Consider the following 26,719-nt stretch of genomic DNA (forward strand, 5'->3'; position numbering starts at 1 on the left):
TCTCTCTCTCTCGGCTAGAGATGATCTAAAATACCAAGTTGCTCTTGTTAGACCCAATTAAATCAGGCTGATTTACAAAATTTGTAGATCAACCACCTTTTTTTTTGTTAAGAAAAAAGTGAAATGATAATGATACCCATCGTTTATATGACAAAGTTACTCATTTATTAGCTAAAGGATGCTAAAATAACCATAAATTGTAAATTAGGCTTAAAATAAACTTGAATTTTTTTTTTTCATTTGGAAAGGGCTTCTTGCTCTTAGAAAAAAAAAAAAGATGTTAAATATTTTACCAATAGAAAGATGTTGGAGAGTAAGAGAAGTAAAGAAGTAAAAGTAGTGTAGTAGTATTACTCCGGTTATTTTTTTGCTTGTGTAGTTCACAATAGTGAACTTGCCTTTTATAGGCAAATTTTCTTATTAAAATATTTTGCATGATTGTACTTTGTTACAAATTATTGTACTAGTTTACATGCTCATGTGAACTTCACTTGTAATTTTTCTCAACACTCCCCCTTGAATGTTCACATGAAATGGGGTGTAAGTTGCCTTATTAAAAACCTTGCTAGGTAAAAACCCTATGGATAAAAACCATAGCTAGGGAAAAAGAGTACAACGATATTATTGTATTATATGCTTTGGTGTACTGCCTCGTTAAAAACCTTGTCAGGAAAAACCCAGTGGGATAAAAACCTGATCGAAGGGAAAAAGAGTGCAGTACATATAATACTCCCCCTGATCTCAGCATAGTTCACGAAGATGTCGCATTCCGATTTTGTGAACTAACTGCTCAAATTTCTTCGAAGGAAGTGATTTGGTGAACAGGTCGGCAAGATTTTCACAAGACTGAATTTGCTGGATATTTATTTCCTCGTCCTTTTGCAGATCATGTGTGAAGAACAGTTTTGGAGCAATATGTTTCGTTTTATCTCCCTTAATATATCCTTCAGTTACTTGAGCGATACATGCTGTATTGTCTTCAAAGATGATGGTTGGGTCTTCTGTTATTGTGTTCATTCCACACTCCTTTTGGATATTACTGATCATCGACCTCAGCCACACACATTCCCGTCCTGCTTCATAGAGGGCTATCAACTCTGCATGATTTGATGATGTCGCGGTCAATGTCTGCTTTGTTGATTTCCATGATATTGCAGTGCCGCCATAAGTGAACACATATCCATTTTGTGACTTGGCATTTTGAGGATCTGATAAGTATCCAGCGTCTGCATACCCAATGAGAGCAGCATCTTGTTTTGGTTGGTAATATAAACCAAGATCTTGTGTCCCTCGTAGGTACCGGAGTAAGTGTCGAACTCCCTTCCAATGCCTATATGTTGGTGCATTGCTGTGCCTAGCTAACAAATTCACAGAGAAAGCTATGTCGGGTCTAGTATTGTTAGCTAAGTACATTAAGGCTCCAATTGCACTTAAGTATGGTACTTCTGGACCCAGAATCTCTTCATTTTCTTCTCGGGGTCTGAATGGATCATTTTTCATATTCAAAGAACGAACAACCATTGGGAAGTTGGTTGGAGTTGCTTTGTCCATGAAGAATCGTTTCAAAACTCTTTCTGTATAGTTTGATTGATGGACAAAAATACCATGACTCAAGTGCTCAATTTGCAGTCCAAGGCAAAATTTAGTTTTTCCAAGGTCTTTCATCTCAAATTCTTTCATCAAGTATTTTGCAGTTTTTTCGAGTTCATTTGGGGTTCCGATGATATTTAAATCATCAACATAAACTGCAATGATAGCGAATCCTGATTGTGATCGCTTTATGAAAACACAGGGACTAACTTGGTTGTTTTTGAATCCTTCTCTCATAAGATATTCACTCAGACGGTTGTACCACATCCTTCCAGATTGCTTCAATCCATAAAGTGACCTTTTTAATTTTATGGAAAGCAGTTGTCTAGGCTTGTGATTTTCTGGTAGTTTTAGTCCTTCGGGGACTTTCATGTAAATGTCCGTATCGAGTGATCCATACAAATACGCAGTCACTACATCCATTAATCGCATTTGTAGTCCTTTTGTGACTGTCAAACTTACCAGAAATCTTAATGTAGTTGCATCAACCACTGGAGAATATGTTTCTTCATAATCAATCCCTGGAATTTGAGAAAATCCTTGGGCTACAAGTCTTGCCTTGTATCGAACTATTTCATTTTTCTCATTACGTTTTCTCACAAATACCCATTTGTATCCAACGGGTTTTACACCTGCTGGTGTAAGGGTTATTTTTCCAAAAACTTCTCGTTTTTCAAGTGACTTTAACTCAGCCAGCATTGCCTCCTTCCACTTTGGCCAATCACTCCTACGTCGACATTCTTCTACAGTTCTAGGTTCAACATCATTTTCATCAGACACTATGTCGATTGCGATGGAATTTGCAAATATTTCATTAACGATAACATCCTTTCTATTCCACTGAGTCTTTGTAGAGACGTAATTCATTGAAATTTCATTGTTATCGATGTTTTGAACATCTTGTTCATTCCCCGTAGGGTTGTCTTCTTGTTCGTCCCCTTTTGGATTATCATCATTTTCTTTACTTTCATCCACATTTGGTCTTTCTTGACCTTCTGACGGGGGAACATCATTAGTCTCATTTCCTATTCCATCCAATCTTTTCAATTTTCTTGGCTTAGAATCTTTTGAACCAAGTGGTCTTCCACGCTTTCTGCGTGCCTGAGATTCATTTTCTATGGCCTTATTACCAGTTGGGATTTCAATACGTGCAGGGGCATTTTCTGCTGGTATATGTGATTTTGTCACCTTCTTTGTGTCTACAAATGCATCAGGCAATTGATTTGCAACACTTTGTAAATGAACAATTTTCTTGACTTCTTGTTCACACATATTTGTTCGTGGATCTAACATCAACAGTTGTGTTGCATTCCAAATAAGTTCAATTTCTTTCTTACGTGGGTCCACTTTCTCTCCCCCTAAGACTGGGAATACTGTTTCATTAAAGTGACAATCCGCAAATCTAGCCGTAAATAAGTCACCAGTCAGTGGTTCAAGATATTTAATTATAGAAGGGGATTCAAACCCGACATAAATTCCCAGTCTTCTTTGTGGACCCATTTTCGTTCGTTGGGGTGGAGCAATGGGAACATATACAGCACAACCAAAGATTTTTAGATGTGAGATACTTGGTTCTCGACCACAAACAAGCTGTAGTGGTGAGAATTTATGATAAGCTGTAGGTCTCAATCTAATTAGCGCTGCTGCATGTATTATAGCATGTCCCCAAGCAGATGGTGGCAATCTTGACCTCATTAATAATGGTCTTGCAATCATTTGTAATCTCTTAATTAGTGATTCAGCCAGACCATTTTGTGTATGAACATGAGCTACTGGGTGTTCGACATCAATTCCAATTGACATACAATAATCATTAAATGTTTGGGATGTAAATTCCCCAGCATTGTCAAGTCTTATTCTCTTTATTGTATGATCTGGGAATTGTGCTCTTAATTTGATGATTTGGGCAAGTAATTTTGCAAAGGCAACATTTCTACTTGAAAGTAGACTAACATGTGACCATCGTGTAGAAGCATCAATTAAAACCATGAAATATCGAAATGGTCCACATGCTGGATTAATTGGCCCACATATATCTCCCTGAATTCTTTCCAAGAATTTTGGAGATTCAGTAGCAATTTTGCTCATGGATGGCCTTATTATTAATTTGCCAAGTGAACATGCAGAGCATGTTAATTCATCTGATCGGGGAATTTTGACATTTCTTATTGAATGTCCAACTGAATGTGCTATTATTCTTTGCATCATCCCAGTTGCTGGGTGTCCCAAACGATCATGCCATAAGATAATCAAATGTTTGTCATCTAACTTCTGGTTAGATACCATATTGATTTCCACGGGTCGTATGTTTATACGATATAACCCCGAAGAGTATGCTGGCAATTTCTCATATATATGTTTCTTGCCATGTTTTTCTGCCGTGAGACATATATACTCTTTTTGATCTGTCATCATTGTTTCTAGATGATAGCCATTTTGGCGTACGTCTTTAAAGCTTATGAGATTTCTTCGAGATTTACTCGAATATAAAGCATTATTGATTATTAATTTTGTTCCATTTGGAAGCATTATACAAGCCTTTCCAGATCCTTCAATTAATTTAGCTGACCCGGAAATAGTGTTCACATTTGCTTGAAACAACTTTAGTTGTGAAAAATAATTTCTATCCTTTAAAATAGTGTGCGTTGTTCCACTGTCCAAAAGACATTGATATTCGGAACTAACTTCAGGTAGATCCATATCTTCATAAAATAAATTTGAGATTAGTTTAGAATAATATTATACAATCTTTTATTGATGATAGTGACTAAAAGTACATGACTAGAAATTTAAAATACAGAACATAAAGAAAATACATTAAAACATAGCATATGTTACATTAGTAGATGAGAAACCTAAGCATTGTTGTTTTCTCCAAGAATGAAATCATTTCCAATTTCAGCATTATCCATGAAATAATCGGATACATCAAGGCTGGGACAAGGAGCATTTTCCTCATGAACATAATTTGCTTCTGCATTTTTCTCTTTGCCCTTTACAGAAGCCTGGTAAAGATCTACCAAATGTTTGGCTGTACGACAAGTACGTCCCCAATGTCCTGTCATGCCACATCTGTAACATGTGTCTTTTCCTTTCGAAGGAGTTTGTTTGTGGCTTCCAGATGACTGCCCCTTCTGTTTTTCAAAATTTTTGAAATTACTGTTTCTTAGAAAATTGTTTCTACCACGACCACGGCCGCGTCCGCGATAATTTCCACGGCCTCTTCCACGGCCATTGTAATTTCCACGTCCACCTCTTCTTGTAGCATTTGACTCGGGTGGATAGGAATTTGTTGCATTTGTCTCATGATGAGTGGCCAAAGACCCAGTTGGTCTCAGGTTATGATTTTTCAACAAAAGTTCACTATTTTGTTCCGCAACAAGCAATACACTCATTAATTCATTGAACCTTTTAAAACCTCTTTCACGGTACTGTTCTTGCAACAGTATATTGCTTGCATGAAAGGTAGTGAGTGTTTTTTCAATCATCTGTTCATCCGAAACTGGATGATCACAGTATCTCAATATAGACACTATCTCATGTATGGTTGAATTATAATCAATTACAGATTTGAAATCCTGGAACCGTAAATTTGTCCAATCAAATAATGCCTTAGGAAGGAGCACCCTTTTGTGGTGTCCAAATCTTTCATTAAGGCAATCCCATAATTCTTTGGGATCTTCAACCATCATGTACTCAGTTTTAAGGCCTTCATGTAAATGATGCCTTAACAACACTAAGGCTTTTGCCTTATCTTGTTCAGTAACAGGTTTTGCAACAGTCATTGCAGAAGTGGTAGTATCAGTTGTTTGACCAGAGGGACTTTTATTTTCTTTAACAGTGTGCTCCAAGCCTTGAGCTTTCAAATTCATCATTGCATCCACTTTCCATTCCAGAAATTTCTTTCCAGATAAATCTAAGATGCTGAACTGTCTTTTCATAAGGTCTCCCATTTTAGCTACAACAAATTACGTTATAATTAGTTTATAATAACAAATTATACGTACAACTCACATGTTTAGTTCTTCCATATTTATAGTTAAGTTAATAAGACACGTGATAATTAAATTTAATATAATAATAAACCAGAAATAATATAATCTTTTCTCCCCCTTGGTTTATTATTGTGAGTAATTATATGATTAGACAAAAATTAATCATGTTAGTTGCAAAAAAAAAAACAAAACGACAACAATAACAGTAGTAACAACAATTATAATGATAACGGTAATATTATACAATGATGATTAATAACAACAAACATAATAAAACAAAAACAAGCTTTTAATATACTAAAACGACAAAATAAGTGAGTTTTACTTATACATAATGACAAAAACTAATATTGCTACTAATAGAACTACAAGCGCCGTAATTAGAAGGAAATATTGTTTTATCTTCCTTAAATCTTCTTTAAAGGTGAAGTTGTGGGTGTTTTGGGTGTTCTGGTTGCCGTCGTCGGGGAACATATCGGAGAAGAAGGGGGTGATAAAATTTTTAGGTGATTTTTTTTTTTTTTGGATAAAAAGTGGGAAGGGATAAGGGATTTGTGGTGAAATTGGGGGAAAAATCCGCCTTTTATAGAGGTAGGTTTATCCGTTACTGTTTTGTACAACTGTAAATATATCATTTAATAGTCTAATGTACTGGCATAAAATTATGGTCCATATATATATATTTATAACTGTAAAAGGTTATCACACTGGGAATGCAAGCCATAGTGGTCCGAGAGCCCTAATATCTATAAAAGATCATGGGTTCGAAAACGGAAAGAAACACAAAAAGTATATAAAAGTGAAAAAAAAAATAAGTATAAAAGGCTGCATCTTTTTGTTAATCTAGTTAATAATATGCATGCAAAGTTACTACTTAGCAATTATAATAACTAAGATCAAAAATTTACGTAAAATGAGTATGTAATATCAACATGAATCAAACAAAGAAACATCAACATGAATAAAACAAAAGATGATAGTAATGAATTCACAAGTAAGAGAACTTTCACTGTTGTTTTTGAGGTATATATAATACATTAAATGTTTGAGTTTCTGGTATAGAGGATCCCAAATATGGGCAACTATAGAGCATACTCCTCGAAACATTTAGAAGTAGATAGTATTATTTGTTATAATTTTTAGAAGTAGGTATAAATATACCTGACTGGAAACTGGTGCTGATAACGTGTTAAATATTTTACCAATAGAAAGATGTTGGAGAGTAAGAGAAGTAAAGAAGTAAAAGTAGTGTAGTAGTATTACTCCGGTTATTTTTTTGCTTGTGTAGTTCACAATAGTGAACTTGCCTTTTATAGGCAAATTTTCTTATTAAAATATTTTGCATGATTGTACTTTGTTACAAATTATTGTACTAGTTTACATGCTCATGTGAACTTCACTTGTAATTTTTCTCAACAAAAGAATTATTGTTACAAGTGTGTCATTCAACTTTGTAAAAACTTGAACCTTTGAGAATGAGAAAGGTAAATAAGGAGCTAGCCCCGGTTAATATGGCATATTAATATATCTTGTTAATATAGTGGCATATTTGAAAATAGTAACCTTGGAGTTTGTATTATATTGTTATAATATTGTTTTGATGACATGACATTTATATTCTTGTTACTTAACGCCGTTGCCTGAATTTCAATGATATCAACAAAGAAAAAGTATTTGGGTTTTAGAGGAGTGAGAAAATAGTAAAAACAAACAAGTGAGGAAGATGGTATTCTTCAAATTCATGGACTCCATGAAAGTCGACCATGTTTCTGATTGTTTGCAACTACAATTCTTTTTGACTTATCAATTCATCATCCATAATCTTTGTAAATTCAGCTTTTATTTGTTCACCTTTTCGCACTTATCAATGGTGATGGCGGCAAAATCTTTGTAAATTCAACTTTTATTTCTTCACCTTCTCATACCTATCGACGGTAGCAGCGGCTTCGCCGCCGAATTTTAAGAAAACTCTAAGAAAAAAATATAAAATGAAGGGAATAATTAACCTTAAAGGGGACAAGTGTTTGCCGTGAAAGATGATCTTCAAACATGAGGAGGGTGAAAAATCAGCTTGGGGTGGAGAGAGAAAATTCAGTTTGGGAAAGGAGAGAGAGGACCCTTTAAATTCATTTTCTCACTTTAACGGTGTTATTGACGGACAAACTTCTAAAATCATTCAAGTTACCATGTTGCCCCTAACTTACATATGAAAATGACATTGGCACCCTTATATTAACAAAATTTGTTTATATGCAATATTAACATCTATTTTCTCGTAAATAAGCTCATCTTAATATCCCTAGAAAATGAAAAAAAGGACATTGTTTTGGCGAAACTTCCAATACACCTAAAACTTCTTCTGTTTTGAACAAGTGTAATATGTTTACTTAGCATGCATTTTTAAGAAAAAAAAATTATAAGAGGTAAATGGAGAAATTTGCCTATCTAATTTGAACATCGGTAAGAGAGACATGTGTTCTTTGCTATGTTACATGGATTCAGGTTCGGTTGTTCAAGTGTTCAATTCAGCTATTTTGTAAAGTAATTTCATGATTTTCAATTAAAAGTGAAGTGTCCAAGTGGCACTCATGTCCAAGTAATAAGGGTGCAACACATGTACATGAATAGAAATGAATAGCCTGAGTAGCATAACGGTGTTCAAGTCAATTATTTTAGCTAATTTGTTCAGTGGCCTTATTTAACCTCTTTATTAAAACGCATGCCGTAGAGAATGGTTGCCCCTATGATAATACATGCAACATCAATTTGTGAGGTACGAAGAAGGCAGCTTGCTATTTAATGAACTACATTTTCTACTCTATCATGTATTGGATTTTTTTTAACACACACCAGAGAAATACTAGTATTATAGATATAGCCTAAAGGCCTTTAGACAGCTTAAAGCTGTTCACTACAAAAGCAGAGTACTTAAAAGGAAGCAGCCTTCCCTAAAACCATAAAGACAACACAACAAACAACAGCAGCTGAAGTAGTGTAGCAGCAGGGATGGGAAGCGAGCAGGCATGAACCCAGGAGCCTGTCCATACGAACTAGATCTACTAGTCCCTCTTACGATCTTTGGCGAAGACATCTGCAACATGCCGTGGGAGGTAATAGTAGTACTTGATGTCATCCCCTTGAGTCATTTGAGCACCCATTTTTGCCAAGCCATGAGCAACAGCATTTGCATGCCTTTTAGCATGAAGGATGAGAGACAGCCCTCAGCTTCAGAGTGAAACCCACCAGGCCAGTCACGAACCATCATCATTTCGAATCACTCCACCTCCACCTGCCATATTTTCGCTCTTCCATCAGTGTTGACTTTTTTGTAGCCCGTCTGAGGTAGACTCCATTCAGCCTGAGTACCATTGCGGATTGAGATTCCGTTATGAGTCTGCAAAAGTTTTTTCATTGGATTTGCTTATTGATAGATGTGATGTTTTACAATAAGCAAAGAGTTGATGAGAAGAGAATGAATATTTATATTTGTACAATACTTTACCAAATAATTAGGTTAAAAGTACAAACAGACACTTGTTATTGTCATTGATGACACGTAAAGTTTTTCTAAAAAACTCAACCTTTACTAAAGACACTTTAGAATAGTTTTTAAGTGTATATATCATGTACAGTAAATTTTTTTTTACAAAAAAACTAACTTGCTAACTCAAATAGAGTTGACCTGTAAGATATTGGCCCATCTTTTGACCTTGAAAATTCTTTCAACTGTTAAAAGAGTTTTTTAAACATTTTAAATCTCAGAACAATTTCAAAATCCAAATCACAAATTCCAAACCGGCCCATTAGCTCAGCTGGTTAGAGCGCCGTGCTAATAACGCGGAGGTCGCAGGTTCGAGACCTGCATGGGCCATTTTTAAATTTTCTCCCTCATACATCACTATTCACTCTCCTTTTCCTTTTACATTTTCACCAACAAAAAACAAAATAAAAATTCCAACTTTCTCTCTCCTCAAACCATTTCCATCCACTCTCTTCTCACTCACCTCAAACCTCCATCAATGGCGACCACTGAAACACCTCCAAACCCTAATCCCCAAGACTCCCTCATCCTCTTCAGCGGCCCTTCCTCCTTCCAACCCCAACCTCCTCCTCCTCCGCCGCCGTTTTCTTCGCCGGAAAATCTCCCTCCGTCGCCGGAAAATCTACCGCCGTCGTCGCAGAAATCGCCGGCGTTTGGGCTGTTCTCCTTCCAGAAACGTCCGCCGTTGAGGGTAACAACAGAATTCGACAGCGAAAGCTCGGTGTTCTTCCACAAAGTATCGTCGAAGCTTTTCAATGGATTGGCGAAATTGAAATTCACTTTCCATAATAATCCCAAGGGTGAAGTTGCTGAGCCGCAAATCGCGCTTATTACGAAGCATCTTGCTATTCATTACGATGTTGAGGAGCAGAATGCGTTGGTTAAAGGGTTCCTTGATGTTGGCCCTAATCTTAAACTTAAGGCTGCTCATAATATCCAGGTTATTCTCTTTTCTTTTTTATTTTATGTTTGATTAATTGATTGTATTGTTTTGGAGTTTGTTATTGAATTGGAAATTATCGAATTGGAATTTCGGATGATTTGGTGGGTTAGGGTTCATAATGAATTAATTAGTGTTGCATGTACTCGTGATCGCCAATTGATGATTTGGTGGTAAGGGTGTGGCTGTTATTGGTTGGAGTACTTGAATTTGGTTTTATGGTAAATTGTACTTTTTTGGTAGGAATGTAGGGTAGATGGTTTGAATTTGGAATATGTTTCTATGAATTGACTCGAAATTAGGTTTCTTGTGGTGGATTTTGAGTTTTGATTACTATATGTGATGTTGTGCTGCGAAAGATTGTCATTTTTTACCTTCTGATTGTAGCTAAATCAATGGGAAGCAAATTGCTTTTTTGGCATATGGTATTACGAAAATGCATCATGGCTGTTGGTCTTTTTAGTGATGGCGCCTCGTTTTTGTGAATTGTTCGGCAAGTTTTATATTGTGTATAAAGTTGTGAGCTTGAAGAATGGTAGGGCAAGGAGTCTAATGATGGGCAACACACTTGTGTTCTTGCTGAGATGCTATGAGAAATTGCGCATAGATTGCTTTGCGGGAAAATGTCTAACTAACTATGCCTGACTTCTGAGTGAGACTGAGGCTCAACTTGGAAACTGTGCATACCTTGTCTGATATTACCTTTTTTACTCGGACTAAGGTACCATGTGTAACACGGGTACACGTCCACGTGTCCAAGTGTCCAACTTGGGTATTTTTTGAAGAATATCCATAATTTTGGCCCAATATATGCTATAAACATTTGCTTCTTTTTAATACGTAGTATTTAAAGTTCTTTTGAGTGTTGATTCAACTAAGTGCTTGAGTATGTTGCCATGTCGCTTGGGCTTTTCTTTATAAATAGGGTACTAATTACTCATGTTCAGACCATAAACAATAAGATACTTTATATGATGTTGCATTTTTCTTTTGTGAATGTTGTAGGGAAATCAAAACCAACGGTCTTTATTGCTTTTTTAACTGGCAGCTGATCTTTTATTTTATTTTATTGTTGCCTATCCAAATAGTACAGATTAAGGGTCATTACTCTTGGTTTTTTTTTTACCCCTTGGGGTAAATGTCATTATTTTAATTTTGGATGGTTAAGTATAGAATTTCATGATGGTTTTTTTTTTAAAAAAAAAAATTATAAAAATATAGTCAATGCCACGTGTCTTCTGATTAAAATAATTGAACTTGTTCTTTGTTGATCTTGGTCATTACTCTTTGAAGCTTTGAGTTTAGAGGTTATATGTGGGATACGTTACATTATGTGAGAACCGTAGTATGGATCATTTTTAGCTTCAATTGGCATTTGACTAGGCACCCATGCTAATCAAACCAGAATAACAAGAAGGGTGAAACCTACAGGCCTGAACTCAGCTTATTGACAAGGAACTTCTCTATGCACTATTATTTGAATGAGAAGAATTCACTGGTTAAAGGTTTACTCCACATTAGCTCCAGATTGCAGCTGAGAGCTGCTTATGATGCGAAGGTCTCTGATGCCCCCTCCACCTTGTCTCTCTCTCCTTCACGTTAGATGATCTTTTTTCATGCGATGTTCATTTTAACAATCTAAATTATTTTACAATGCTATCTGTACATTTTGCATATACTTTGAGATTGTTTTGTAATTGGTTCTGCTTCTTTGACTAGGATGCCAGAATGACAGATGTGTCAGGTAAATTGTAGTACCTTCTTCGAGAGTGTGAGATTATCCTCATTTTAGATCATTTTGTTTTATTTTGACCATTCAGTTCATTATGTGCATCTAAGCAGATCATAAAATAACAGATCCTTTTTTTTTTTTTTTTTGGTCGTCGTCACTGTGCTTTGTAGTTTGTACGTAATGAATCTCCTTTTCACTTTATTCCGCATTGTGGAGGGTTAGGTGGATGATGGTTTTGTGTGTGTGGGGGGGAGGATGCACATAGTTGCTTTATGGAATCAGATTCTTCTTCCATATAAATTAATATTCTGCTCAGCTACATGTGATTATGTTGCACACCAGTTTCTTATCACATTCAAACTATAATAGTATCACCTTGGACAACTCCAGAACCATTTATTTTCACATATCTTGAAAATTATCTGGTACATCATATTCGTTGATAGATCTGAAGCAGGGCCATCCTTGATCCTTTAGCTATTTCTGCCATATTTTGGGTGATTTATTTTATTGGTGTTTGTCTGCCATCACCCCAAGAGCTAATGTTTGGTGATACATAATAGTATTTGTATTTTTATTTTAACTTTCTGCTGCGTTTGAAGAGTTCATGGTGCTCTTTGAATTGGAAATTAGTAAGACAGTAAGAGAGCCATAAGCTTTGTCAATCTGGTGTTCGCTTTTATAACTTTATCATTAAGATATTGATTGTAAATAACGGGGCTCTTTGTCTGGCAATGTTAAGGCATTAAAATCATTGTTTGATTTTAATCTTTGTATTCCAATATTTGGTAGTGGTGATATGCTCAGTTGGAGCTGAATATCATCCGTGCTTTTCTGAGATATTTGAAAAAGGAAAGAATAGGTGGTTCTCTCTGTGTTATTATACTATGTGTGCTGTTATGTACAATTTCTGTCAAAATACATTTTAATTGACACTTTGTATACTTAAAGAAAATTTTGGCTAGAATTCATAGAAATTACTGCACAGCTATTTGATTTTTGTCCATTCAATTGTTGCCCATCTTATTTTGATAGGAATTTCTATTTCTTATTTGGTGTTTGACACACTACTGATGGCTGTGATTTCATCATCAACTAAAGAATGACTTTTGTGAACTGACACGACTTCCATAATTACAGGCTCGACAGGGAGAAGTTTCATTGGCAGCAAATCTCTCTGATCCAGGCTACAAGTTTGAACTGGCCACTGATTTTCCTTCTATTGGTCTGGTGAGCTCATTTGGTTCTTAGTGTGTCCTATTTCCTAATTGGCTAGTTTTAGCAGTTGGTGATCCAAATTATGACTTAATGGCCTTTTTCCTTTCCATCTGTCACTACTGTCAGTTTTGGGGAGGTCAGTTGGTTGTCAGTTTTTGCCCTTGTCCATATTTGGTTCTGTGTTTTGTTGGTATGCTATCCTAAACTGCGAGAAAGGGGGTAGGCCTCTTGGGAAGATTAAATTCTTCATTTCAGAGTTTCATTATGTTCTTTTTTAAGTTGCTGTCCTAATACAACTGAATGCTAATGTCTTTACTCTGTGATTGTGATGCTGCAGCCAAAGGCAACTTTAACGTTTCCTTGTGGTGAAGTTTCATTAGTAGAGAAAGATGATGAAGATTTGAAGAGAGTTTTGTCAGTAAGTGGTATTGCAAAAGGTTCAATTCTCAATGGGCTTTGCACTGCTGTGTACTGTGATGACACTTTGAAACTAAGATACTCCTATAAGGTAAGGTTTCTTGCATCACTTTTGCTTCGGTTATATTGTTTGGAAGCTCCCTTTTCCTAATATATAAGTTTTCTTATCACCAATACTTTATTGCATGTAATGAACTTGTTGGAGGAAATGATACAGGGATCTGACTTGGCTCAGAGCTGACTTCCACATTCCTGCTTGTTATCACCTTTCCCGCTTTCTCTTGTGTTGTTGTCCCAGAGTTGAATTATTGAACTGAATGAACTCTGTGCAGGATGATGAAATGTCATTTATTCCAAGCATTTCTTTGCCTTCAAATGCTGTTTCATTTGCATTCAAGCGACGCTTTGGTCCTTCAGACAAATTAAGGTTCATCTTTCTCTCTGTATATGTTAATCTCCCTGAGTTTGACGTACGTAGCTCACTTGGTCCCCTTTTTGCAATGTAAAATTACTGCTTCCAGTTACTGGTACGACTTTGATACAAATTATTGGAGTACTGCATACAAGCATTCTGTTGGCAAAGATTATAAGTTTAAAGCTGGGTATGATTCCGAGGTCAGGCTTGGATGGGCTTCACTTTGGGTAAGTTTTTCCTGTCTTGATCCTGTTATTGACATTTGCCAACGTATATACTCAATTGTTTATCCAAATTTAGCTTTGCAATGATGTGTCAGTTATGGAATCCCTTTTACGGTTGGATTTTTTTTGTCCCCCTTTTTTATTTTTAATTTTTTTAATTGTTGCTATATCATTGTGATACTAAGATAACTAAAGACGCTTGGAGGATGGATACATGTCCTCAGCCAAAAGATTCTTTTGGTTGATTTTGTTAAGTTCCAAAGTTGAATTTGAGATAGATGTGTACATCTTGTGAACTTGTTGGGTAGTTTATCATTCCATTTTTGTGCATCAAGCTTGGTGTGGATCCACTATACAGCTGAATCATCAAATCATTGTCTTTTTTTGGGCATAGAAACTGGTTAATTAAAATCATTTCCTTCTCTCTTAAAAAAACAAACAATTTTGTTTTTCTAAAATCAATCTGCTGAAGTTCACCAAAAAAAAAAAAAAAAAAAAAAAAAAAAAAAAAATTCAATCTGCTGCAGAAAATGCTTCACAAATCACAACAGTTAAAAATCTACAAAGTAAATTTAATGCTTGGGATAGCTGAGGTCAATGAAGGATTGAAGGCATTCCCTTACATAATTAAAACAAGAAGACCAAGAACATAATTTTCAGAAAAATAAGACTTGGAGAAGAAATAGGTTTCTTTTGATCTGATTTCATATCTCCCAAGATGAAAATAGGTTTTATAACCATTTTCAACGTGTTATTTTCTTTTAAAATATCTGTAAAAGTGAATGTTTGTCTTTGAATTTGCTTACTAACGCTGTCTGGAAAAGTTGTTCAGGCATCCATATGCATTATGCTAATATAGTTCTTATTGTACGAGCTTAGTAACGTTAGACTCCCACAATCACTTAGTGTAGAACTCTTTTTGTTTACAATTTTCATCCTTGTAAATTAATGGGCAATTGTGGTTTTTTCATTGCTGCCTTCGCTTAAGGTAATTTTTGCATGAATTTCAGCTTGTCAAAAATAAAGCAATGATTTCGTGACCAGTTGTACTCCCTCCATCCTAGAATAGCCACTAATTAATGAAATAAGGCCATCAGATAGAATTTGTTAAAGTTGGGAATCACTTTATAAAATGTTTTTTTTAGCCTTGCCACCACATAGAAAACTTGAAACTTGGAGGCCACCATGTAGAATTTTCCAACTTACTCGTTTTATTTCCTACCTTTCTTTTGGGCCTACTATCTCATTAAAACACCTACTTTTCGATTAAAATAATAATATAAATCCACTAACTCCCATCCTATCTACTTCAATTAAGGTAACAGTAAGTAATCCAACCACAACTTATTTCCTAAAACTTTGTATATTAATAATTCGAACTAATGTGGGACGGAGATAGTATTTTATGAGAGATATTGTACCTTGTTACAATGATTTTGTGTTTCAACCCAAATCCAAATGCAGTACCTGTGACTGATACTTGATGCCCCAAACACCAAACAGTATGAACATTTGGACACTTAAATTTGGTGAAAAAGGGGACAGTTGGTTATTTTTATCTTTAAACATATAGTAATGAAGCAAAGTATCCATGTCCCATGCTCTTTATTTATATTCTAATACTGAGAACTCATAACCACTTCTCTAGCTAAGAATTCAATACGCCAGACTTTGGAATCCTTACCTGCATTCGACACTTGTGTCCAAGTCTGAGCATCATAGCCTTGGTGGCTCAAGGGAATTGGATAGAGTCTAAAGGGGTTAGACACTAAAACAGCATCACAAATTGCTGCTGGAAGTGGAAATTGGTTATAAAATGTTTTGCACTCCAATCTCCACAATGAATCCATTGGAACATGCAAAATTGGGTTCTTAGAGAGTATAGCTATGTAGTATTGCTTTTATTTTTGTTGAAATCCTTACAGGTTTGATTTATCTTTTATTGTGAATGTGCCTTTAAAATATGGACCTCTCGAGTAAACATCATGCCGATGGGAAATTTGATGGTTTCACTGTAAGATTTTTTCAAACATATAAGCTGTAAAATAGGAATAGTAGTGGGCTCTTGTCTGACCGGTTGATACCTGCTTCCTAAGGAGAATGTTGATGTTTCTGCCTCTACAAATTATCTTAGTAATAACAATTATATGTTCTTAAACGTTCTATAAATAGTAAAAGAATTATATTCTTAATAGGATTTATTTCCTTGCTCAAACATCCTGGGTTACTTAGTTATTTGTGTCTGCTGGATTTGCTGATCCCTCGTGAAGCTTATTTTAGCAAGATAAATATGAGCAGAGGGCTCGCTATGTATTTTATCCTTGACCATCATCATGGTAATATTTTAGTATTTTAGAAGAGGAGAATAATAGTGTCTTTAAAATGTCTGTTTGGTAGATGGTAGGGTTAAATAAGTTTACTATTCGTACGTATGATTCCTATATATTAGAAGTAAACAAATCTATATAATTTTATTTTATTTTATTTTTCCAGGTTGGAGATGAAGCTGGTAAAGCTAAAGCTGCACCAATGAAAATGAAAGTGCAATTCATGCTTCAAGTGCCTCAGGATGACATAAGATCCTCAGTTTTGATGTTTCGGGTAAAGAAGAGGTGGGATATATGATATAGTTTAGGTAGATTTTTTTTTTTTTTTCCTTTTTATTGGGCGCTTAGTCTTCAAGCTTCCTAATGAATTTAGAGAAGTTGTTAATCAGTAGGCATTTTTGTTTCTGCAAATAAAACTCTTTTGTAATTTATTGATATTTGCACTTATACTCTGTATAATTTAATGTGAGGAATATTTGAGAAGCGTAAGTACACATAATTGGGATTTTATTCCACTTCTAATTGCAAGATCGAATGGAAATCATGCAAACTTTGGATGTGTATTGCAACCTCTATATGTTACTTCCTCTATTTTTTTATATTAAACAAGGTTTTTATATTTTTTATTCATTAATTTAATATTCAAGTTTATGGTTAAAATTATGTGTTACTAAGTGTACAAATAAAAGTGTTGTATGTAAAAAATAGATGAAGCTACAGTAATATTTTAATTTCCTTTTTTGAAAGGCAAGGAAAATACTCCGTATATATTACTCTGCCTTGTGAGATGAATGTGTCCAAGAAATCCAACTAAATAATGCTCCTTTGTTCCCTCAAAAAAAAAAAAAATGCTCCTTTGTTTTATTAAGTAATAAATTTTAAGAAGTTTTTAGACATTGGGTTAAATTTGTTGGAAAAATATGGCGACTAAAGATGACATGTGCTTAAGACACTGGTTGGCCAAACAAGAGAAAAAAAAACACGGTTGCTAAATACAACTTTATCTACTTAACACACCCTCCTAAAAAACCAAATATACCCCCTCCATTCCTCCCTTCCTCATTTTTTAATTGATGCTCTCTTTTTTCAGCCTAAAAACCCAAAAACTTTAATCCTCACCCTTTCAATTCATATTTACCCAATATTCCAGTTTATTTAGCGTCATTCAAATCAATACCATAATCTCATTCCCCATTTCATTTTGGATTGTCACTTTTAAAGTCAAATAATCAAACAATGAAAGTTAATTCATTCCCCTAAATTCCTTTTAACAATTTATTCTTAGATTCAAAAGAGACGAAATTTTGTAGTACGATGTGCAAATTAAATTTAAATTTGTGTATTTTCATCCTGTTTTCCATAATTTTTGGTATCAGTTGAATAATAAGGGCTGCATTTTTTGTCTAAGAGAAGCACAGATAAAACATGTTGAGAAATCAAGAGTATGTAATCTTTATATTGGGATTTTTTTTGTTAAAGTGAAAAAATCAAATTAGGATACGAATAATCTAGATTATATAGACTAAAAGTTTTGTGTAGTTGGGCTAAAATTGAAACTATATATGCAATGCACAAGGATTTTGTTCAATTTGTGTGGAATAGAGCATAGAATTTTGCTTAATTTGTGCGAAATACAGTATTCTATTTTGTTCAATATGTGTGAAATAGAGTACACTATTTTGTTCAATATGCGTGAAATTGATACTCTAATTTTGTTCAATGTAAGTATGTAACCAAAAAGGGCCTATCTTGTTCACTCATTTTACATGAAATGTACTCAAAAAATAAAAATAAAAAATAAAAAAAGGTTGAAGACTTAGATCAATTTTGAGATCCTTCAAGTCAAAATAATTGATAGACCTAGGCTAACAATAATCATTCATTGCAATTCTAGCCAATGAGTATTTTAAATTGTATGTAGTACTTATATTGCAAATATTTTAAGTTTTATTAAGATTTTATATTTAGGTAAAAGAGAGGAAATTTAAATTTTAGAGCTTTGTGAGGGTTGAGAAATAAGGGGAAAAAGGGTTACGTTAAGTAAATCTAGGCTGCGTTTAGCAACCCCAAAATATCGCCATCCTTATTACAACATACAACAAACTGTTTGTAGATACTTTTTTTTCTTCATAGTTGTAGGGAATATTCAAGCATCCCAAACTTGAACCCCACTGTAATCATACACTCAAGCATGGTGGCATCTAAAGGGAAGGATACAAGAGCAAAAGAGTCGCCAACAAGTTTTAGGAACTTGTAAACCGTTCACAGGGTGAAGGTTACACCCCTTCACGATCCTAGAGATCGCTAACTCCATAATGGTCTAAAATTATGACTAAATATTCGGAGATGAAGGTACGAATCCAACCTAAAAGAGATTGAACCCGCCCTAAAATAGGCCTCTACTTTATTCTTCTCATATTCATGTGCGCTTTCTGACTAATATGCAATCATTAAATTAACCCTAAACATGTTTAATTTATATTGGTTGATTATTAATGCACAAATAAAACTATTATTGGTGATCACTTGAATTAAAATCATATTAGCCTAAATCAAACTATTAATTATCATATTAGGCGTGATTTCAAATACAACTTTCCTTTAAACCTGCATAAAAGGCGTGATCAATAACAATAATATACATCAAGCAACATAACATTAACAAATTATATCTGCACCATTGGATATGCTCTTATGTTTAAAACTTATAAGATATACTCCTCCATTTCATAATATTTGGTGATAAATATATATATGGAAACTATAATCAAAATGAGATCTTGCTAGATTCGACACAATTTATACTATCACAATATCAAATTTTAATTAAATCATCATAATTAAATACATTAATATATGATGTTATTCATTAGCAAATATAAAAGTCCAGTTGAAACTGATAAAATAAAATGAAGGACTTTTGTATTGGAATCTCTTAAGATTTCTTGGGTTTACAAAATTGACTTGATAGTTTGAAGGTAATATGGGATTGTGAAATTCATGGATGCGAAGAAAAATAAGGTTGTAATCTTATGCAAATTCTTCATCATAATTAAATAGATTAATATACAGAGTTATTCATCAGCAAATATAAAAATCCAGTCGAAACTTGTAAAATAAAATAGCAAGATTTCTTGGGTTCTCAAAGTTGACTTGATCATTTGAAGGTAATATGGAATTGTGAAGTGCATGGATGCAAAGAGAAATAGGTTGGAATCTTGCGCAAATTCTTAGCTGCTTAGTGGTGTAGCTAAGCTAGTTATACCACCATCAAAAGTTCAAAACCATGAAAGTTTATAATTTCAAAGAACAAGCAAACAATGAAAGTTATTAACTAGAGACGAAGGAGTAGTGATACAGTTGTACAATTGCATTTGTTTGGATCTTATCATCTTTATTTTCCGTTATTCTTCCTATTTTAATAGATTACAATCACATAATCACTTATCTCCATAAGTTAGGGGAAATGTAGAAACTTTAAATTTGAAATAAAATATTGTGACACTTTTTAGTTACTCCATATGTTGAAATACTAGTAATTAATTTAAGAATTTGATACTCCTCAAGGTAAGAACAATAAAGAAATTCAACAACAAAAAAATAATATTATTTCAAAGATACCCTATTTCACCTTTTCTTCCACCTTTTTGGGTTTATCATAGGAGCATATTTATCTTTCTCGTTTCTTGATTCGCCATCTTTCTTTCCTCATCATACAACACACACTCACACACAAAAATTTTAGTGGGGTTGGAATTTGGCATCATTAAAAGTATCCAAAAACCCCAGAAAATCAAATTCACAATTTCAGAATTTGAGAAATTGTGTTATTCAAATAAATAAATAAACCCAAAAAAAAACACTCGGAAAACATGTCAACCACCACCTCATTGCGGCTGTTGTTGTCTCTTTCACCATCTTCACCACCCTTTAAACCTTCTTCAAGCCCTAATTGGAGCCTCTGTTCTTCTTCTCCATCATCTTCTTCATCTTCTTCTTCATTTCACCGAAAATGGTTTGTGCCAAAGAGATCTTCTTTCAGCTTTGGGGTAATTTCTTTTTCTCTTAATTTCTCTGGTTTTTATTGCTTAAGATGTTGATTAGAATTATGGGTTTTGTTTGTTTCTGAATTTTTCCTTGAAAACGGGTAATGGGAATTTAGGAATTGGGAATTGGGGTTTTTTTTTTTTTTTTTTTTTTTTTACATTTATTTGCTGTGTATTTGGATAAGAGACATGGGTTTTATTGGATTTGAATTGGGTTGTGTTGTTTTTGAAATTTTTCTAATTTTTTTTTTTTTTTTTTTAAATAGTGGGCTTGATGGAGTGTATAAATGTTTGTTTGTATAATAAAATTATGGACAATGCTTGTTTTTTGTTGAATTATATAAGCTGAATTTTAATCTGTCTAGTGTTTGGGTAATGCTGCTGTGCTGAACTACAATTTGGGAGTGAATTTTCTGAATAGATCTCTTGTATCAGTTTGATATTTGTCGACTAATGTTGTTTTATGGATGTGTGGTAACTTATGTAGTTATGTATGCACTTGGAATCTTGTGGTTCATTTATATAGGAGTTAGCGGATTTGTTTGTGTGGAATGAATATTATCACTTGTGTTCGATTTTCTGATATGTAGCTAGAAAATCAATCCATATGGCCACTTTCATGAAATTCAGTGAGGTTGATCATTGCCAGTTGCTTTTGGGATCAAAGGTCCATTGTGATTGTGTGCTTACTGCTTAGTTTAGTACCTTAGTTTGGGTGTGCTTTTTATGAGGTTTCAGTGTTTAACCCTTCTCAAACGGTGGAGGATGGATCAAGTATGTCTGATGGTGGGTGGATATTTTATAGTAATCGACTAACCGGGACTTTTACCAAGTTAGTTAAGTTTGGATAGCTTGCAATTGTAAAACTCAATATTACCAAAAGAAGTGCCTATTATATTTTAATTTTTTGTAAAAAAGAAGACCGACATTAATTATGTCATTAGTCTCATTACCTTCAACTCGTCTCCCCTCTTGCACTTTGTTGCTTTGACATCATAACCATCACCAAGGCTCCACCTTCTCTTGGTTTGACTGATTTTATGGGTATTTTAACAGAGAGGAATATTTTGATTCACTCAAATGCTAAGGACCTTCATGGCTAGCAGATGGAGGCGCATATCTTGAATATGCCGGTGTTAATGAATTGAAAGTCAACGTGGATCTGTAAGCTGGTTTTATTGTTTAATTAGAAATGAAGTCGTATTAATTGAAGCCATCAACTGGAAATATACTAGATCTTGGCATCCGGATTGCACCGAAGCTGTCTAAAACCTCCCTTGAACCTTTTTATTTCAATGATAACCAAAAAGTCATTTGTGGCATTGATTTCTCCAATATTCCCGCATCAAGTAGTTGGAATATTGCCAACTATCTATAGAGATTTAGGACCTATTCTCATACAGTTTCAATTCAATTCAATTCAGCTCATTTCAGCTTCTAATTTCCTTCTCTTATAAAATATTCATTTCACTTTAGTTCAGTTCAGTTCAGCGGAGTTCAGTCAATGAGAACAGGCCCTTAATATTCGATTTCATTTTTGTTAGTTGGTGGTATGGGTGTATGGCAGTAAAGTACCGATACAGACTACCGGAACTCTTGAATTTTTTGTCTAACTAAAAAATAAGCGGTGCAAGGGGTGAGTCATGGCAAGATGATGACTCATTGGGAATATGTGGGTTTGTTACGGTCGTATTTGAGAATGAAATTTGCGGATTAGTCATTGTGGGAAATAGCTTTCCAAAATGTGTTATTTTGGTAAAATATCCAACAAGTTCAAGTCCTTGATTACTTTCATCAAATACTACTTTGGTGCAAAAATAATGAAATATAGTAAGTAAAAAGGGGGAAGATAGAATTGTTGAGTGTAATGCCTGATAAGTAATGCGATCATATTGACGCTCAAGTGGTTTTTTAATGCAACTCTGTATTAGTTTTGGCTGAATTTGAGGTGAAGTAATAAAGTAGAATTATTGCAGGTGGAACTTATCACACATGCTTTTGTTCAGGATACATATACTAAAAAAAAAACACAAAAAAACCTACACATTAGCTATTTGTAATTGTGACGTTTCATGTATACAGCTACTGTTTTGGGGTTATGGTCTTTTATGGAATCCAGGGTCTTTTTTTTTTTTTTTTTGAAAGCATGGAATCCAGGGTCTTTAGAGCTATCTTTTTATGCTGTTCGTAGGTTATTTGGTAAATCTAACGTCTAAACCTACTCATTACAATATGTTTAATTTATATATTTTTTTACTGTGTTAAATAAAGATTGGATGTTAATTTGTGTTGCTCAAGCATGATTGTTTAACAGTGCTTATATTATATAAATTTTTTATTCTTCCATTTGATGATCAGAAATTTTCTGCATACTTCTGGCTGCAGTAAATGCATAACCAATACCTCTTTGTATTTTTCTGCCTTAGTTTTGAAGTGTGGAATGCAATGAATGCTGAATGCAAATTTAAATTGTTTTTTCCCCCCTTAATATTATGGACCATGTTCTTTGCTGGGATGACAATTGTTGGTCAATTTGGTTGCCTTGATGATGGCTTTTAAGCAACATCTTCTCTATTGGGTATGGATCTCAGATGGTAGCTTTGAGTGGTGATATCTATATGAGTCTATGAGATCATGAGACCATAATTGCAATAGCCAAAATAATTACTGCATCTAGTGAATTTGATAGTTTTAAAATCTTTAAGGTTGGGACAATTTCCTTGGTGATGCTACTTTAACAACTTTTTATGTGAGGGCTCTGTAGCATTGCCTTTTTGTATTTCAGAAATAAATAAAGAGTTCTTCACCACGTAAAAGTTAACTAACTGAGATAGTAATGCAATTCTCAATGGCTTCTCTTGTCTTTAGCCATTTATCATGACTTAGAATTAATAAGCTATATTTAAATGAAATATCATCATATTTTAGGCACTGTTTTAATGAAAGATCTTGTATTTCTGGAATTCCATATGTATGCAAAGTTTTATAGAATGTGTGTGTGTGTATATGTGTGTGTGTTTTGTGTTATGTTACTCTAAACTCTTCATTTCACCTCAAATACCCATGTTGGATTCTCAATAATTGAACTTGGATAGACATTTGACATTTGATTTTGGAGTTTGGACCAAAGATGGAATTTTTTTTATAATAGACCAGTCTAACACTTGGACACATGAGTGATTTTAGTACTTGAGTTTTCTCATTTTGTGGAACATGACTTGTATGCACTCATGCTTTAAGTAGATTAATGGAGATACATATGTCTTAATCCTTGTCAGTTGAGTTCATGTCAGCTTGAGATCATTTCTCGTCTTAAATTGTGGACATTTGGTTTTCACTAATGATTTACTACCAGGGACTGTTTTTATGGTATAGTAGATTGGTGCAAATATGAGGAATCCGGAGAACATGGACAAAGGAAGGACTGGAATTGAAAACGTCATTGACATGTTTGGTTCTGACGAAGAGTCTGGCACTAAAATACCAACACAAGCACAGTCTATTGTGGAGGGGTCAAGCACAGTAATGATGTCTGAGTTTAAACCTGCTCGTGATGTTGATTATATACAGGTCCAATTCTTTTACTGTACTCTCCTTTTACTTGATCTCTTCTTAAGCATTTGAGCTTGTTATTAGAACAATTCTGATAACATCCCATTACTTCTCGTGAATGGCATTCCCCCTGTGGCCTAGTGTTATATGCTGATGCCTATATTAGTGATTGGTTGTTTTGAGAAACTCATCTTTGCCAAATATTTTGCAGGAGTTGTTAGCTATTCAGCAGCAAGGGCCAAGATCAATTGGATTTTTTGGAACCAGAAATATGGGCTTCATGCATCAAGAGCTAATTGAGATACTTAGCTATGCTATGGTTATCACAGTATGTCTACTTAATATCTGCATTTTTTTGGGCTGCTAATATTTCTCTTCACTCAATCATGAACGAATTCTGTTTCTGCAGAAAAACCACATATATACTTCTGGTGCCTCAGGCACTAATGCAGCTGTCATTAGAGGTGCTTTGAGAGCCGAAGCACCAGAACTGCTTACTGTAATTCTACCTCAAAGTTTGGCAAAGCAGCCTCCAGAAAGCCAGGAGTTGTTGTCTAAAGTAAGAATTTAATGCCTTGCAATAAGGATGGTCGATGCATAACATGTTATTACCTACTTCTGTTTGTTGTTGTCCCTTCTGTGTGTGTTTGTGTGTGTGTGTGTGTGTCTGGAAGGGGGCAAAAGGGAAATGGAGGAGGTATTTTATGTGCCAATCCTTTTTAAAAAGTTATTGCAGCTAATGTAAATGTCTTCAGAAATGTATCATGCGGACTTAACATCTTTTGATTTTTTTTGTTCTGTCTCCCCCCGTTGTGACATTACTTGTGTTTATATTTTGTTGTTGGATGTTAATGCATATATTATTAATTGTAAATGGAAGACTAAATATTACAGTGAAAAGGATACAATACATGTATTCAACTTTTAATGTACGTGAATATGTCACCTTCAACATTTTGGAATATTGTGATTGGTAGCAGTCTTTCTTTCTTTTTCGGCCCTTTTCTTTCGATATAATTAATTTTCTTGTGATAAGTATTTGATTGGTTTACATCCACCGTGTTAAACAGAGTAAAAGTTTCCTATATTTAAGTTGCAGTGGACTTTATTATGGAAAAGCTAATGTACTTTTTGCAAGTGTTTTGGAATTCGTCTATGAGCCTCCACTCTTCCTTGTCATACAATTTCTCTCATCTCTTCCCATTTCTTCTTAATTAATTCCTTCCTCCCGTTCCTAACTAATTTTGTGCGTTTGCATGTCACAACTCATGAATGATGTGATAGATACCCTTCATTATGAGTGATTTTAGGATTCAGTGACTGCTGTTTTGCAAATGTTGCAAAGGTTATTTTGATGAAAAGATTTTTTTTTTTAAACCTCAATTACTTATCTTTGAGTACATCTTTGTTTTGCATAATTTGGTTTTGCCGCGTTTTATACAAAATGTAATTGGAATTCCTTTTTCTGCTTCTAATTTTGTTGGATTTTCCGTTCATCCTCTTTGATGTCACTGAAAGCCTATCCTTCTGCTACGTTTTTATTTATTTTATTATTTTACAGGTAAAGAATGTCATTGAGAAGCCATACAATGATCACTTACCTTTGTTAGAAGCCAGCAGGTATAAAGATCTTTCATGTACTTCACAATTCACATTTAAAGTCCTTTATATTGATGTTGATTAAACTAATGCTAATCTTTCCACATGTGATATCATTTGACATTATTGTCTACATATCCATGTGTTATACTATATCGTCAACCACATAAAACAGAACTATTAAAAAAAAAAAAAAAAAAAAAAAAAAAAAAAAAAAAAAACTCTTATGAAAGTTAATAGTTAAACAATTTTGTCCTGTAAAATTTATGTTGTGATACAGATAGAGCCGTGAATCCGTGATTGTGTAATTTGGATTAACTTTTTTAAAATTGTAGGTTATGCAACATGGACATCATTTCACAAGTTCAGCAGGTTATTTGTTTCGCATTCCATGACAGCAAATTACTCATGGAAACATGTCAAGAAGCAAAGAACCTTAGAAAGATTGTAACTCTGTTTTATTTAGATTGAATTAAAATCAAAGATAGCAAACTTTCTTTTGATTGTTCATATATTATTTTGGAAGGTGGAAAGAGAGATTCTTATGAATAGGAAAGCAGTTAAACAAATCTCGCTATGCCGGTGGATGAATTTCTAGGAGAGAAATGGTTGTTTAGCATTCTAGAATAGAAGATTATACAAAACAATTGAATTTTTTCTTGCAGATTGTTTTATTCAAAGGAACCCATTGGCTCCCTTGTCTACATATTGTTGTAGATTTGTAGTTGCTGATTTATTTTTATATCTTTGTACATTTTGCAAACCAATCATTTATTTATTATTCTTATTTGTATTATCTCAGCATTTGTCAATAATTCTCTGTTATTTTTTCTTACAATTAGTAGTCAGAAATTATTTACATGTATTAAACTTTTTTTTTTTTCCAAGATCCTTATTACTTGTCTGTGTTATTGGTTAATTTATAAAATTGTTTTCTAATAAATTTTAGGTTATGTAATGAAAAATTATTACCAAGATTTACTTTTTTTTTTTTTTTTTTTTTTTTTTGACAAGTTACCAAGATTTACTTTGTAATAGACTTCACAATGCAATTTTACTGGTTTGCTATACGTGGAATAGTTTTATAATATAATGTAGATTAATTTTTTTCATATTGACATAC

At 34.0% G+C, this 26,719-nt stretch overlaps 2 protein-coding genes and 1 non-coding gene across 3 annotated transcripts; all 3 read left to right on the plus strand.

Moving 5' to 3' along the window:
* The first annotated feature begins 9,382 nt into the window (after positions 1 to 9,382).
* On the plus strand, positions 9,383 to 9,456 carry TRNAI-AAU (transfer RNA isoleucine (anticodon AAU)). Its single transcript has one exon. It is a non-coding gene; the product is annotated as a tRNA-Ile (tRNA).
* Positions 9,457 to 9,514: 58 nt separating this feature from the next.
* LOC145607922 (outer envelope pore protein 37, chloroplastic-like) lies at positions 9,515 to 16,888 on the plus strand. The gene is made up of 6 exons (XM_081663518.1): positions 9,515 to 10,066; positions 12,939 to 13,028; positions 13,354 to 13,524; positions 13,766 to 13,860; positions 13,955 to 14,075; positions 16,566 to 16,888. Exons 1-6 carry the CDS (start codon positions 9,605 to 9,607, stop codon positions 16,695 to 16,697), a joined length of 1,071 nt encoding a protein of 356 aa, XP_081519644.1. The 5' UTR covers positions 9,515 to 9,604; the 3' UTR covers positions 16,698 to 16,888.
* A 3,158-nt stretch (positions 16,889 to 20,046) lies between these two features.
* Positions 20,047 to 26,284, plus strand: LOC145609176 (uncharacterized). Its single transcript, XM_081664725.1, has 6 exons — positions 20,047 to 20,448; positions 23,824 to 24,015; positions 24,209 to 24,325; positions 24,407 to 24,556; positions 25,559 to 25,617; positions 25,932 to 26,284. The coding sequence occupies exons 1-6, from the start codon at positions 20,272 to 20,274 to the stop codon at positions 26,065 to 26,067; spliced, it is 831 nt and encodes a 276-aa protein (XP_081520851.1). The 5' UTR covers positions 20,047 to 20,271; the 3' UTR covers positions 26,068 to 26,284.
* Positions 26,285 to 26,719: the final 435 nt, after the last annotated feature.

This window comes from Chenopodium album, chromosome 23, assembly GCF_948465745.1.
Source record: "Chenopodium album chromosome 23, dcCheAlbu1.1, whole genome shotgun sequence".
In the NCBI taxonomy this organism is placed as follows: domain Eukaryota; kingdom Viridiplantae; phylum Streptophyta; class Magnoliopsida; order Caryophyllales; family Amaranthaceae; genus Chenopodium; species Chenopodium album.